A 15,954-nucleotide genomic window follows, 5' to 3' on the forward strand; every position below is an offset into this window, starting at 1 on the left:
AGAACAGATCTGAGTGGTCTACCTTTCTAATTTGTTTCCAAACATCGGCTGACAGACATAACCCAAAGAACAAGTCGATGTCGGCTAGCGTCATGATCGTCGATCCTAGGGCTGTGCCTAACTCTGTGTAGAACGCAGTAGGGTTCTTTCGTAAGTCTGGCAGGGATTTTCGAAATGTCAAAATGTCCTGTCTATCCCAGGGCTGATATACCCAATTATAGACCACCCTTCCTTTAGCGTCTTGGTGATTTATATCTTCATGCGTTCCTTGTCCTCTAGGGGGGACCCAATAGGGGGCGGCTTCCTTGATGGGCATCATGCTATCTACTCTGTCTATCGGGGGTTCTGTTATAGTTGATACCGCTTCTTTGCCTGTCTGTCCTTGTTCCATAAGGTGGCGAAATATTTCCAACGTTTGGGAGAATAGTTCAGCTATATCACATTCACTCTCGTCTCCAATGTCTACCTTTCTGTACAGAATTATGAGCCGGTCGGACCCTTTGGTGCTATATTTTTCTTCATACGCTGTGAGCATATGGTGGCAAAAAGCGCCCGACGAAGTGTCGTTTGCGATTGTCGGTGTACGAGTTACAGATGTCCATTAAGTGTTCTTCAGTTTCTTTCCTGTCGATTAGAGTCTTAACTATTCTATCGATTCCTGCTCGCTCATCTTTACTGAGTCGCGGGATTCTCACCAACTCCTTTATTTCCGTTCTGTTTAGCGTGTTATCTGATAAGGCATTTGTCGCGAGAGGCTCGGTCGGCGCGGAGGCCGTGGGTACCGGGGCCCTGGCGTTACCTTCAGTGGTACTCAGAGGTTCTTGCTGTTATACTAGGGGATGGGTAGGGGCATAAGGAGGGGGCATATAGATAATTGGTGGACCTAGAAGTAGATCATCATCGATCCTTTGTTTTGATGGGAGCTCAGGGTAAAGAGTTGAGGGAGCTCTAACCGGGTACTGACCCGAGATCTCCGCCTCTCGTTCTTTCCTCACTTTTTCCCTTTCTAGAATTTCTTCTTTTAACTTCTTGCCAGCTAGGTGAGCTGATTTTCGCAGTTCCTTTTCTACTCTTGCTACCTCTCTTTTCTTTCGTTGCGTAGTTTCTTTTCGCCATAAGCCGGAGTTGTCAAGCGTAGTTGGCATAGTTTTCTTTTCACGTAAAGCTATCTCTAGCACATCTATTTTAGCAGGATCAAAAGATCCCGTCAGTGGCCACTGATTTTCCCTATCTTTCTTAGTATGTTTATGCCATAGCTTACTGTAAGCTACAGCGACTAGTCCATATTTTATAAACATGTCCTTATTAGGGGTGCCTTCCGGTGGAGCCGGATGATCAACCTCTAATAAACGGTCCGGGTTGAACCAATTACCAATCAGTGGGGAGAAGATAGGCATGACGTATAATCGGACAAATGAAAATCTCAATGGTGGACAAAGGTCCGCACTACCTATCCTTCACTGCCTGCAAAGAGAGAAAATATTCCTACTCTTCGTTGTTTGCAAACAGAGAATATCTCAAAGAGAACCAATATATCAATTAGCTAACGAGCTAAACAAACCAATAAAGCGCAATACTAGTATTTCAATAACAAACAATCAATCATCATACTACTAGTCGTTTTCACGACCTTACCCGGACCGTATGGACAGTTCTTCGTCTTCCACTTCCAGCGCCCGATCGTCCTCTTTTCTCCGTAATTAGCCGCGGCACTCCTGTGGGATTCCAGTCAGAACCGTAGGTCACTTGAGAGAGGTCCGTTCGGAACTGGTGAAGTTCGGATGATCGGCCCCCAGACGAGGGTCTCTTTCAGGCAGGAGCTTTTCCCGATCGTTGCAGTAGTTCACTCCGTCCTTAGGACCTCTCTACTTGGACCCACGTGTCGCTGATGGGCCGTACGTTGGGCGCCAAATTGTGGGAAAACAGTCAATCTTTAACGAATAATAAAGACTGTTCGGCGTAGGATGCCTTTAATCCCAATATCGATATTTACCAAAAAAAGAGACAGGTGCTGAAAATCTGGAAAGCAAGAACGGGTTTATTGCTTCAGTAGAGAACACAACAGGCCTGACACAAGTCAATGTCTTCAGGAGGTGTTCTAACAACGTCCCCGCGGTCCCACATTCTATACAGTTTACAGTAAGTTTATTGGTGGTCAAACATCCTTGGAATTCCCGCCCCAGCAGGTTCTCACAGAGTCCCAACAGTTGATAGTCCCCCCACCCGGATCTTGATTGATGATTGATATCACACAGCCGGACATTCCAATGGGGACTGTAAATGCGTGGGATCAGTCAGATCAAAGAGTTATGTAGATGATAAGATCATGCATCTCCGTGTGTGCAACACATCCTGCAGTGTGGGGGCAATAAAGTATGTCCGCAAGGCTTGGTTTACAGCCTGGGACCGGATCGAGTGGCCACATGCGGTTGGGGGTTATCAAAAGGGCCTGCTCGAGCAGGGAGGATGAAAGGGAATGTGGTTTCGGCACGGGAAGTGGCTCCGGGGCAGGGTCGCGCTGAGGATGCTTTATGACTCTAGCATGTGTGCTTGGGGGCTGCCAGCACGCGGGGGATGATTGCGAAGTCAGGGAGGCGTGTAGGTGACTCGCAAAGCGTGAGATGGCCGTGGCACCCAAAATGGATGCCGTTTACGTGCGGCCGATGGCTCTTGTTAGGCAAGATGGCGCCGGTGATGTTCACGTTTGTCGATTCTATTTTCAACAGTACGCGGCAGTGTCTGCTCCAGCACTCCTTCCAGACATTCAAAATCCCCCTCTCAGAAAGGCTACAAGGAAAGGCAACTCTAGGTTGTGTGCAGGAAATCACCACGGGCCCCCTGGCAACACAGGTATGTTTCAGACTCAATTAGCCCGCTCTTCCAGAGCCTCTCCCTCATGTAGTACACTCTGTGTAGGTATCTGAGCTGAGGCAGATTTGTGAAGCAATGGCCACTCCAGACTTCATCCTCCAAGGGGCCGAAGTCACGGGTCCATGTCTTGTGAAGCAAACTGAAGTTGTCTGTGGCAATGTTGATTAGACAATCTTAAGATTAAACAAGGCACGACCCCTACATACATACAAGAACTCATCCAAGCCTACCATCCTACTTGTTCCCTTAGATCTTCTGGTAAAGGTGATTTTGTGACTCCGAGATTTAGGTTGGTGAAGATGGGCGGCCGCTCATTTTCCCACCTAGGTCCTAAGCTCTGGAATGCCCTGCCCGTTGTTTTAAAAACTGAAACTAACCTTTCCCGTTTCCGCAAAGGACTCAAGACTTGGCTCTTTTGGCAATGATTCACGGTTGCTCTCTCTTCCCTCTTTTAATCTGTCCCTTGGCGCAGGGAAACCCAATGCGGGTAGCTGTGCGCCTTATAAGTTAAATAAAATAAATAAATAAATAAAATAAATTAGGGATCGGTATATAGCTGAGACTTTGTGATCTGGGATGTGCGTCGGAGTAATTTACCCTCCAGAAGAGTAAACTCCGGAATCTTCTCTAGGCGAGCCAGGTATGGCAGAAGAGCATGACTCATCTGGAGAGACTTCTGGAGCTAGAACTCCTCTTGCAGATCAGTAAAGGTCTTCAGTGAGTTCCCCTTGAGCACATCCCCTTATCTGGAGATACCAATGAGATCACAGTGTTGAAACCCCTGTACACCATCCTCCTGGCGCAGGAGCATGCCATCCCAAAGAGGGGTCTCCTGGGTGATGCGTCCCTTCTAACCCATAGCCGCCTCAGAGTCCTTGCAGCACCAATTACCTCTCTCATAGTCGGGAAGAGCCCCTGTGGGATCCTCCACCCATACAACAGGTGAGAGAGCTTCAGCGTCTCCATCGCTCACCCCTCCCCTACGTAAGTCGGGTCTGTAATGCCTTGAAACCACCAATTGTTCTAAACCATCCGTTCAGCTTCCCTATAGTAGGATCTTACATCCCGGGTGGATATGCCCCCATCGTAGGTTGAGTTGCAACATTTGGATAGGGCGATCCAGGGTGGACCATGATTCCACAAGAAGCTCTGCAATGACGATTCTAGGCGTAAGAACAAAGACGCCACAAGGGGAAAAGAGAAGTTCTGAAGATGATAAATCAAATGCGATACTTACACCATTTTAAAAATAGCTTGTCTGCCCAAAAGGAATAGGGGGGGGAGTGTTTTCCAAAGCTTAAAATCATCCACCAGTCTGTCTAATTGGGGCTGTATATTCATTGCCCAACCCCGGGGTCTCGTTAGTGGTAATATAGATTCCTAAATACTGGAATCCTTGGTGTAGAACCACAAACCAGAGGTCCATGACACATCCACAGTCCCGCAACATCTCCAGAGATCCTCAGTGTATGGAATGCGCGGAGTCCCTAGTGTGAAAGGTCTGATAAAAAAATAAGCATGTCATTGGCATACAGAACTATTCTTTCCCATACAAACCCCTGCATTTGTGCATCAATCCTGATCCAGGCTGCCAGTGGTTTAACTCTTTGTGTGCGACGGGAGCACTACCTCCATAGTGCTGCCAACGGAGCCGCGCCCACTCTTTAGAACGCCCGCACCGGAAAAACCGCCACGATTAAGGCGTTAATGGCCAGGGCAAATAAGCAGCAAAAGGGGACATCCCTGCCTTCTCTCCCTTCCAACCTGAAAGGGAGGGGAAACCACTCCCCCTGCCCTCACCAACTGTGACTTGTTTTGAGGGCAATAAACATACCATCGCTGACTTCAGGGGACTGCAAAAGAGGTTTTACCCAGAGCTTGATAATGTCACCCATTAGAAACAGTCTCTGTGTCATGCATCTTTCTTCACTAATGTTGATCGAGCTCATAGGTCCTCCTCTGCCTCTTTGGAATCCATTACCATATGTTAACAGATGGCTGACTGCTCTTCGCCATGCAGACAATGCTATGTCTAGGATGGTAGATCTTACTGTCCATCACAACAAAATATACCAGAAGCATGGACGTTTTAAGTGATTTCGTTACCTAGATGTTAGGAGTCTCAATTATGTAAAATGTCTCAATAGTTACTAATTTCTTAGGATGAAACATCTTGTGGCAATATAGCATGGTCCATAGTATCTGTCCAAAATATCCAGTTATAATTGTATCTTTCATAGTGAGTATTGTTAGCCATGCTCAGCACACCAGATGTAGTGTGCTTCTTGAATTTCTATTTTTTTGATAATCGATAATCACACAACAATTCCTACTGTATATAATGGCGGTATGCTTGGTAGTTTAAACATTTTATAGTTTTGATATCCGCAGTTTCTAGCATTTTTAATGCACTGCACAAACAGTTATTTGTTCTTGGTGCCAAGTTCAGCATGGCTAGTTTTTAGATCATAGTGTATTGTCTACTGTAGATAGTCAGACACCAAATTTCATCCTCCTTCGGGATGTTAATTCCTTCGCACAGGGACATTAAGTCACAGGCTAAAGTACTGATCAGCTTTATTTGTTAATCGTGTAAATTTGTCTAATGTAGTCATGATAGAGCTGCTTAACGTATGTGTGAGATCTTAAGATCTTGTGTCACTTCTTGTGATTTCACTTCTTGTGAGGTCATGGGTCGTGATTCCACTCCTTGTGATGTTACTTCCTGTGATACCACACTTGATGTCACGTGCATACTGCCTCACTTGGTTAGTCCCCCCACTACTTTTTATTGGACTTGGCCTCTGCCTTTACTCCCGGGGGCTGCATGCCAATCATCGCTGCCTCTGTGACGTTTGGTTTGATTACAGTTAACACTTAACTACCTCTGCGCACGATACAGCATGGTCTAGGCCAATCGAGGGTCTGTAACCCAAAGACCTTTTACTAGTCTCCTCCTGGCATAACTCTGGTTCAGTTTGCTTCAGGAAGAGCTTTTCCAGCCCTGTTTTAAGCTAGACTCTGCAGGTAATTTGAGGGTTGTGTGGGGGGGGGGAGGAGCGTAAGGGCAACTGTAACAACACATTTGGCATGAAATACACCAATTCTTTAACATGATAAAGCATTTAAGTTTAGTACATTAAAATATTGCACTGCTGCCACGGAGAGCTCAACAGTGTAAAACACTACGCTGAAGCACTTATGCATGTCGAGGAAATAATGTATTTCTTGAACATGTGAAATTGTTTTATTTTAGTGCATTAAACTGTATACTACAATGAGTAGTATTTATTATAAGCGATAGCCTCTAAACATTAACTTTGTATGCCACACACACACACACACAGAGTCACACACACACAGAGCCACACACACACACACAGAGCCACACACACACAGAGCCACACACACACAGAGCCACACACACACACACACAGAGCCACACACACACACAGCCACACACACACAGAGCCAGAGCCACACACAGAGCCACACTGTACAACATGGCTAAAACAATCACATTGACAAAGCCAATAGCTCTTATGTCAGTGAGGCCTACTGGCTTTGCCAATGTTTTCTTTTGATTGGCAAAGCAAAAAGATAGACAGGCACTAACTTCTAGGAAGGAGCTATATCTCACTCGGAAATTACCAGTTGCAATGCATTCTACAAGTATGAAAATCATACATATTCCCGCGGTACCATAAAGCATGTCCGGAGAGAAAAGGATTGGGCCGACCATTTGCACCGATAATCCCTTGACGCTAATGCAGGGGAAAAAGAAAGAGAAACACTTACTGACGTGACAAAGGCTGGGTAATGCACCGTAGATGTTCCATATTGGAGGGGACCTGTTTCTCAAGGGCCCTTGTCACTAACAGGCTTGTCTTGGTATGGAGTGCAAGTCTCACACAGGTCCCCTTACTAGGGAGGCCCAGGAGACAGTGTCAACCCTTCCGCTCTCTGGCAGGGTCCTTTCTTCTTGGCAGGTATTAATCGTCACTCCCTGGCATGGCCGGCCAACAGTGGCAGGTGGTGCGGCGATCGGTTTCCATCAGACAATAGCCGCCGCTGGCTAAGGTGCTGCCAAGCCGCTCCCTAGCCCGAGGACAGTGCAGACCAACAAACACAGAAGATACACTATGAGCCCTGCAACAAGCTTCACGACCGGGCCCCTAGAGGCGTACAACCCCGATTGCAGGTTGGTTCCACCTTCCCACTGGCTGCAGCTTCCACCCTATTGCCATGTCTAATTTCCACAAACACCCATTAGCTGCAGGTTCTCCCCCGTCCTAGCTAGCTGCATGACAGACTCCTTGCCTGCATGAAAGGTATTTTACTGTACAAGTTCCTCTTTCTTCTTCTTGGTCTAGGCTCAGTCTTCTTTACCGGCCTTGTTACTCCTCTACTTCAACTAGATGTACGCCTCCATCCCTTCCTGGTCAACGTTCCCCTTTCAGCAGATTATTTTCTCTTTCCTATAGTGGTATTGCTTCTTCGCCCGTTGGTGGACTGTGCACACCAGGCCATGGACCCCCAGGCCTACTGCATAATAATAAGATGTCTCGGCCGCTTAACAGCCTCTAATATGCCGTACAAAAGGCATACAGCAATGGGGAGGTGGGGGGTGCAGGTAGCTGCGACCAAGTGCAAGTTCCCCCTTGCACCGTGCGCTGACCAGCATTAACAGCCCTTGATCGGAAACCGGAAACAGTGAGGCTCCGCTACCCCAATCTACACCCACATCCGTATTACGGATCCCGGGTACTAGCCATGTGCCAGACGTGTCCCAAACCTAGCCTGCAACCTTGATGTAACAGAACCTTCGCTCCGATCATGTGTGTCCTTTGCGCAACACAAAGACGCATTCCCAATAAATCTCGTCCCAACCACCGACGACGGTGCATGCCGCCAGGTAAGGAGCCTCGGCGGCCGACCACCAATCCCCCAGCAAAGAGCAAGGGGCCTGCGACATTCTGCTAAGTGCACGGCGGGGATACTCACAGCTCCACCGGCCGCCCATGTCCGCACATGCAAGCAGAACTAACATGCAAGCGCCCCATGCTGCAAGACGGATATACTTACAAACCCCGCTTGCCGCCATGCTAGAAGCCGTGCAGACTAAATTAACTCAAACCGATTAAATGCGAGACACGTGCATCGTACAATCAGACGTGCCATGCTTTTAAGCGGGGATACTCACCGCGCCGCCTGCAGCCGACATCAACAGACCACGAAATGCAGCCACAAACAAGAAAGAGAAACAAGCGCTCGCCATGTCTGTGCGCCCCGTCCTTTTGCGATTGGGGGGCGTGTTTTTCTTTCTCCCCTCTTCTCCATTGGCTGGAATGTAAACAACTGGCGTGTTTTTGACTGTTGTTTTTACATTCCGGCCAAGGGAGAAGAGTGTAGAACAAAACTAAAAAAACACGCCCCCCAATCCGAAAAGGACGGAGCTTAGATGGAAAGAATGACGTAACTGAGACCTCTTCTCCAATGGCTGGCTGCCGTTTAGGAGGCCAGCCAATGGAGAAGAGGGGCGGGGTTTAACCTCGCTACTCAGTCATTAAATCTCGCCAGTGAGACTGCGCATGTGCACAGCCTACGCTAGCCGAGACCTAAAAAGGCAGTTAAATAAGACCGTTGCCTCAGACCTCAGTGTGATGATAAAAGAAAAAGAAGCCTAGTGAAGTAAGGCAGTTGCCGAGGATCACACAGTTTTGTCAAGCAGGGAAGCCATGATTGATCCCAGGTTTCCTAGTTTAATGCTGTGCAATCCAAAAATATAAAATATTCATGCCCTGACGAGGATGACAGTATAGTCCTAAGAGCAAGTCAGTTATACTGCACCTTATATTTCGCCTAGGTTGTCATCATAGATGGGGCAACATCATAGTCTATTAAAATATCTACAATTAAAGTTTTGTACAATGCACATCTTGAACTGTATTTCTAGGTTTTCTCAAATGTGATAATAAAGCGCAAACGTGATAATAAAGCACAAGAAGGCATAGTGAAATAGGGCAGTTCCCAACGATCACACAGTTTGGTCAAGCAGGGAAGCCGGAATTTATCCCAGGTTTTCAGGTTACACGTTGTGCAGTTAAACCATTAGATGGGTTTCTCTGTCTCCAAACAATTCTGATCTAGAGTTGGAGATATCAATTCCTTCAGCCCGGTGTCCACTTGATTTCCAAATCAGAAATTGTTGAAATATTTTGCGAATTTTCCTTGGAAAGTTCTGCAAGACCTCTTTATGTTGTCATATTTCAAATTATTTGGCCTGATATTTGACTTTTTCAAACCAAGGTTTAAAAATATTCTCAGGAAGAGAATCCCTCCCCCCCCAAAAAAAAACCCAGTGGAAAAACCAGTTTCACTGGCTACATTCTCTCACATAATTTCATTAATTGGTCTTACGCCTCGCCACCTTTAGACTCCACCAGCCGCCACTGCTGTATGGGACTTTTTTTTAGTGCAAATGAAGAGGACGTAATTTGCGGGGTTGATCATTTTGAATTTGGGGTTAACATGTAGAATCGTTCTCTGAATAAAGCTGCCCGGTAAATAATGTCACATTTTCTTTTCAAGATACAGGTTTCCTTCCATGAAGCTCCTTCCTGTTTCTCCGAAGAGGAGTGGAAGCTTTTACAAGAATGGCAGAAGGAGCTTTACGGGAATGTGATGAAAGAAATTCACCACGCCCTCATATCATTGGGTAATGTTATACTATTGATCATTGTTGACAAATTTTACCAAACACGGAAAACCTCACTTTTTCCAGGATTCCGAGATCTAGTTGTGTTTTCATGTTCTGTCTTTGTTCCTTTCCAAACAAACCTTTGATTGGTAAAATTCATTATACTAAAAGTCATGATTTGGTTTTTGTTGGAAATTTGCCCTTTCTGCTGCGTCGCCCCCCAAACGTCTACTTTTTGCTGAATTTATTTCTGTTGGCCTTCGTACTCTGAGCACATTTATCACTGTTAACCTGCACTAACGTGCATGTGCTTTCTTCATAAAACATGGTAATATTGGCTCATCGCCAATTGGCAGATTTAATTTACTTATAAGTCCCTAGTAAAGTGCACTACAGATGCCCAGGGCCTGTAAATTAAATGCTACTATTGGGCCTGCAGCGCTTACTGTGCCATCCACATAAGTCGCCCTCTAACCATAGCTCAGGCCTACCATTGCAGAGTCTGTGTGTGCAGTGTAAATTGTCATTTCGACCTGGCAAAATAAACCTTTTGCAGGCCCAAACTTTCCATTTTTATACATACGCCATCCCTTAGGAAGGCCATAGACCACCCAGAGGGCAGGGTGCAATGTATTTTTACGTTTTATATGTCATGTTAGTGAAAAACTCTGCAATTCATTTTTCACTACTGCTAGGCCTATCTCTACCTCTCTGAGATTACCTTATTACATTTTAGAAGTGTAACTCCCAATTGTGAAGAGAGACTTTTCAAGTTTGTGGTCTATGGAATCGCAATTTAAAACCACATCGTATGGTGAAGTTGAATTTTAAATTGCGATTCTTAAAGGGCTGCTTTTATAAAGTTAAAAGAACAAATGATGGATGGAGTGCTGAATAATGCAAACATCCTCCCCAGTCACAAGGATCTGGGATTAATTCATCATTATTTTGCTTACCACGCCACCCCAGTTTGGACCTGGCCATATGCAAATCAGACTTGACCCTGTGCCTCATGGTAACAGTCCAGCCAGAAATGCCAAACCAGGTCCTCCCTGGACCGGAAACGACCATTCTGGGACCGATTTCCAGGCATCACTCCATATCAGCCAGCCTAGCTTGAATCCAGTGGCGCAGTGAGCATGGGACCCACATCTGGGCATACCCTTCCCACTTAGGGCGACAAAAGCAAAAGGAACAAATGGTGGACGAAATGCTGAACAATGCATAGATTCTCCCCAGTCACAAAGATCTGGGTTTAATCCATCATTCTTTTGCTCACCACGCCACCCCAGCTTGGACCTGGCCATATGCAAATCAGTCTTGACCCTGGGTCTCATGGGAACAATCCAGCCCGAACTGCCAATCCAGGTCCTCCCTGGACCGTAAACAAGCATCCTGGGACCGGTTTCAGGGCATCACCCCATATCAGCCAGGCTAGCTTGGATCCAGTGGCGTAGTGAGCACGGGACCCAGTCTGGGCATACACTTCCCACTTAGGGCGACAAAAGGAACAAATAATGGATGAAATGCTCAACAATTCAAACATTCTCCCCCCGTCACAAAGATCTGGGTTTAATCCATCGTTCCTTTGCTCACCACGCCACCCCAGTTTGGACCTGCTCATATGCAAATCAGTCTTGACCCTGTGCCTCATGGGAACAGTCCAGCCTGAACTGCCAAGATAGGTCCTCCCTGGACAGGAAACAAGCATCCTGGGACCGGTTTCGGGGCATCACTTTAGAATGCGATGGTGCAGGGTCAAAACTGATATGCATATGGCTGGGTTCAAACTGGAATGGCATGGGGAGCACAAAAACAAGGGATTTTGGCCCAGATCTCTGTACTGGGGTGAATGTATGACATTGTTCTGCATTCTGTTCATCAATTGTTCTTTTTGCATTTGTCACCCCGAGTGGGACGGGTATGCCCAGACGTGGATCCTGTGCTCTCCATGCCACTGGAATCAAGCTATCCTGGCTAATGGGGGGTGAAACCCTTAAACCGGTCATAGGATGCTTGTTTCCAGTCCAGGGAGGACCTGGCCCAGCAGTTCGGGCTTGACTGTTCCCATTGGGTGCAGGGTCAAGACTGATTTTTATGTGGCTGGGTTCAAACTGAAATGACATGGGGAGCAAAACAACTATGGATTTAGGCAGATCTCTGTACTGGGGTGAATGTGTGACATTGTTCTGCATTCTGTCCATCAATTGTTCTTTTTGCTTTTAGAAAATTAGTATTTTCTTACTTCAGCCATTTGGTGGCTGCTGCCTGTCTCTGACACACGTCTGGGGAGGGGAATAGCTGGGCTTTGTGTTTTCCCCCTAGATATCCACATACAATGGGAGCTTAGGTGTGACTTGATGGGTGATTCTGCCAGGATAGGAGAGAGGAACTGGACCCAGCCTCACTTACACCTGAATAGGCTGTGTCCTATTCCCCATGCAAAGCGCTGTATAATCCCTTGTAGTGAGTCTTGAGCCAGGGCAGGAAGGCATGTCCTCTGTGCACTTCAAAGATCTGTCTCTAAAGTCTCCCCCACTTCAAAGGCACAGCTGGGAATAAGTACTGGACTCCTGACACCACCACTTGAGTGCCCTTCTGGACCTTTGAAGACTCTGCCAGGAAGGACTGCTGTGCTGCTAATAGACTGCCACACTGCTGGGCTGCTGCTTTGCTGGACTCCTGCCTTATGGTGTTGTCCTGCTGCTGGCTGTTCCCTGCCTGGGTGAGAAGGGACTGGACCTACATCACTTCAACCCAGAGTGACTCCAAATGCTAGCTGGCTGGCCTCCTGATGGGAAATCTCAGGGAGATAAATTGTAATTGCATTTATATAGCGCCGACTACCTCTGACGAGGCGTCGACACACTTTTTGACGAGTAGCGCACTACTCCGGAACCCAAAAAGGATAAGTGGTGAATTAGTATAGGGAAATATTAAATTAATTTTAGCGGTGGACATGCAAGTCTGCTGGTTAGATATAAAAGGATAGCGGAAATATAGAAGAGGGAAGGGTCTAGAAAGTGTTTATTTGGAGATCATAGCTGCGGTAGGAGGTGTGGGATGAGCAGAGGGGAGGGGAAAGAGTCTGAGGGGAAGGGTTTAGAAAGGCGTTTTTTAGAAATTTTTTATTTTAAGAGGTTTGAGATGATGCAAGGAGGGGTAGAGGAGGGAAGGGCCTAGAAAGGGGTATTTTGGAGATCATAGTAGTAGAATAGGGTTTGAAATGAGTCCGAGAGTGGAGGTAGGGGCTATATTGAGAGAGGTGTAGGGTGAGCTATCGGGTAGTGTATTGGAGATGTTGAATTAGGAGTAAAGTAATAAATATAAAGATCCATAAGAACATGGAAGTTATATATGTCTAAATAGTGTACCATAGCTTGATAAGTTGTATTTAATAAACCCAGACTTTCAAGTGTTGCTGTACTTTAAGCTAATTTATTTGTTTTGAAAAAAAATTCTTTCATACAATAATGAAGCAATTGTAAATGAATAGTTATGATAAAAATTTACTTATTTATGCAGTGACCTATATACATGTTAAACATAGAATAATATAACCATACGTAATATGTACATTTGTTAAGCAGAACTAACAAATACCTATATATTTATAAATATGATTATTATACAAATTTATACAAAGGAATACACATATCTAGGTACACATATATAATCCAAACAACTGCTTGTATATACAGGGATATGCTGTATATTTAAGTTTGAGTATGGTGGTTATGTGGGGAAGATCCAACTCTTGAGTAGTCTTCTGAACATAAGTTAGTTATCTGTGGATATTATGTTTGGGGAATAAGAGTTCCATAGTGTGGCTACTTGAACAGAGAAGGATTTACTACCTACGTTTTTTTTTCTTGTATAATGGGATTTTGAGGCGAGGACCCAATCTAGAGTGGAGGTTCCTTTATTGAATATATTTGGTGATTTTATTCCTGATGAGCAGCCCTATTCCATATATCACTTTGTGGGTGATACAAAGCAGCTTTAATGTGGATCTTCTGGCTACCGGCACCAATTTATGGCCTTCAGGGCAAGGAAAATGTGGGCTTGTTGCTTTATATGTAAGAGTAGTCTGGAAGCTGAGTTCTGAATCTGTTGTAGTCTTTTCATAGGTATTAAAGATGATCCGTGTTGGCTTAATCAAGTTTAGACAGAACAAGAGAGATAGTAGCCAGGATCTTTTGTGGAAATCCCTGGTGGGGAAAGGTGCGTTGCTGAGTTTTTATAGTAATGAAGCTGGATCGTGCTAGTTTGTCCACTTGGGCATTCATTGATAGCTTGGAGAAATGGTAATTCTGAGATTCTTTAGGCAGTGTTCCCAGATCATCAGGCCAGGCAGCGTGAGGGTCATAATTTTTCCAGTCGCCACAAATTTCCGTATGAAAGCTTTCAATTTGAGATGGCCCCATATCATCCACTGATTAACGGCTTTGAGGCAACAGAAACTTTGTGATTTTCCATCGTCTTTGAGGCTTCCCAGTTAAAGGGGTATTTGTGTGTCATCTGCATAGTTTTAGCAGGTGAGGTGAAATTCAGTGATCAGTGCTGGTAATTACTTCATGTAGATGTTGAAAAGCATGGGTGACACGATAGAGCCTTGAGGAACCAATGCTTTTGTGAAGTATGATCTGCACTCCACCGTCTGCCCTGCCAAGTTGTGCCTCCCCAGTCCTGGACCCTTGAAAGTGAGGCCTAAGGTGCTTGCTTCAGCGGAACCCATTCATCCTCCGTTGAGCCAGCGTATCAGTGCCATTGCGTGGATTGCAACCGGAACATGGCTCCTGCTGTGTGGATCAGAACCAGCACATCACTCTTGTATGACCAGAACTGGTGCATTGTCTCTTCTGCGTTAATTGCCCCCTACGCATTGTCTTCAGAACCACCACTGAACAAGGTCTCCTTTAGTTGCACCCCTCATCTTCAATGTTTTTTTTCCTTTTTTTTAACTTTATTTTTATTTAAAATCTGTTTTATTTTTGAACACAGCGTTAAGCCTACAACCTCTTGCCGAGGCCGGCCGCGCAAGATGTATCTCGTCGAGTTCTGTGCCAGTGCAATCGGGGAGAAGCTTTAACACAGCGCCTCGCCTACAACCCTCCTCGGAGGGCCGGCCGCATGGCTTAGGGGTGCCGTGGTCAAAGTCTTGCCATACTCATGAGTGTATTCGCTTTGGCAAGTAGGATGCGTGGAGGGCAGGTAGCCCAGCTATCTCTAACAGCCCAACGGGGGCACAACCATCTCAAGGGAAGATAGGCGCCAGGGTGGCTAGTAGGAAGAAAGAGAGTAGGAAGGTCAAAGAGGCCTACGGACAGACAAAGCGGAGGGGGGGGGAGGAGGGGGAGGTTCGATGGAATGGCGGGTATTGGCAGCATGGCGGGGGGTAGGGTGCAGGGGGGCGTGCGTGTGTGTGGTCGCAGCCGCGGTGTGTAAGGTGATCAGGGATGTAATCTGGTCGGGTCTCTAGGGACAAGCGCGTCCTCGAATAGGTGCAGAGCGCGGAGTCTAGTGGGCATGTGTCGCGCATATTCCACAGAACAGAGATGACGCACCAAGGGCTCCCAAACCGCCTTGAAGCGCACATCTCGCGCCTGTAGACGCGCCGTAAGTAGCTCCATCGCTAGGACCTGCCAAAGGCGCACAAACCAGGCGGCTATGGGAGGTGCCTCCGCTCGCTTCCAGTACAGGGCAATGAGTTGCCTAGCGGCACCTAGCATTTGGAGTGTGAGGATCCAATCTCCACGAGTGAGTGCCTTGAGCGTAGCAGGACGTATGCCAAGTAGGATCACGCTCACTTCCTCGGGCAGCGGGAACCCCAACACCCCTTTGATATGGCTAAGCACCTCCTTCCAGAAAACAGTAAGGGCCGGACCCGTCCACCATATATGCACGAAGTCACCAGTCGCAGATTCACATCTCCAGCACTTCGGGGAGGCGGTGGGGAACATCTGACTAAGGCGTAGGGGGGTATAGTACCATTGCGTAAGTAGTTTGTAGGCGTTTTCCCTCTGTGGAATGCTGCGGTATACCTTGGGTATATCCCGCCACAGTCTGCTCCATTGAGGGGGGTAATGTCTACGCCCGTCGCTAATTGCCATTGCCTCTGATAGGGGTGTGCAGGCGCCAATATAGGATGCTGCAGAATGTAATATATCTGGGAGATCAGCCTCTTCAGTCCCCCGAGGGAGCGCGCCAATTTCTCAAAGGGCGTGTATGTTCGGGTAGCCGCTTGGTACATTTCGTCCCCGGCAGTCCAGTGGCGTAGCTGGACGTGTTGTAAGGCAGCCTGCGGCGGCACCCGAAATTCCTCCCTGCAATCCATCCAAGATTTGGGCATGCCCTCAAGAAATAGGTCTCCAGCTACTCTA

The 15,954-nt window shown here is 46.7% G+C and overlaps 1 protein-coding gene across 5 annotated transcripts in view; it reads left to right on the plus strand.

Annotated features, from left to right (window-relative positions):
* Window positions 1-15,954, plus strand: part of LOC144823540 (uncharacterized) — a 606,829-nt gene that overhangs the window by 114,025 nt on the left and 476,850 nt on the right. For 3 of the 5 annotated variants that reach the window (XM_078682143.1, XM_078682146.1, XM_078682145.1), the window contains exon 2: window positions 9,463-9,589. The exons of 1 other annotated variant lie outside the window; for it this stretch is intronic. In XM_078682143.1, the coding sequence (XP_078538269.1) occupies window positions 9,463-9,589 (127 nt within the window). The remainder of the gene's footprint in view (window positions 1-9,462; window positions 9,590-15,954) is intronic. One more of the 5 variants, XM_078682144.1, reaches the window with a different exon arrangement.

This window comes from Lissotriton helveticus, chromosome 3_1 (assembly GCF_964261635.1).
Source record: "Lissotriton helveticus chromosome 3_1, aLisHel1.1, whole genome shotgun sequence".
Classification (NCBI taxonomy): Eukaryota; Metazoa; Chordata; class Amphibia; order Caudata; family Salamandridae; genus Lissotriton; species Lissotriton helveticus.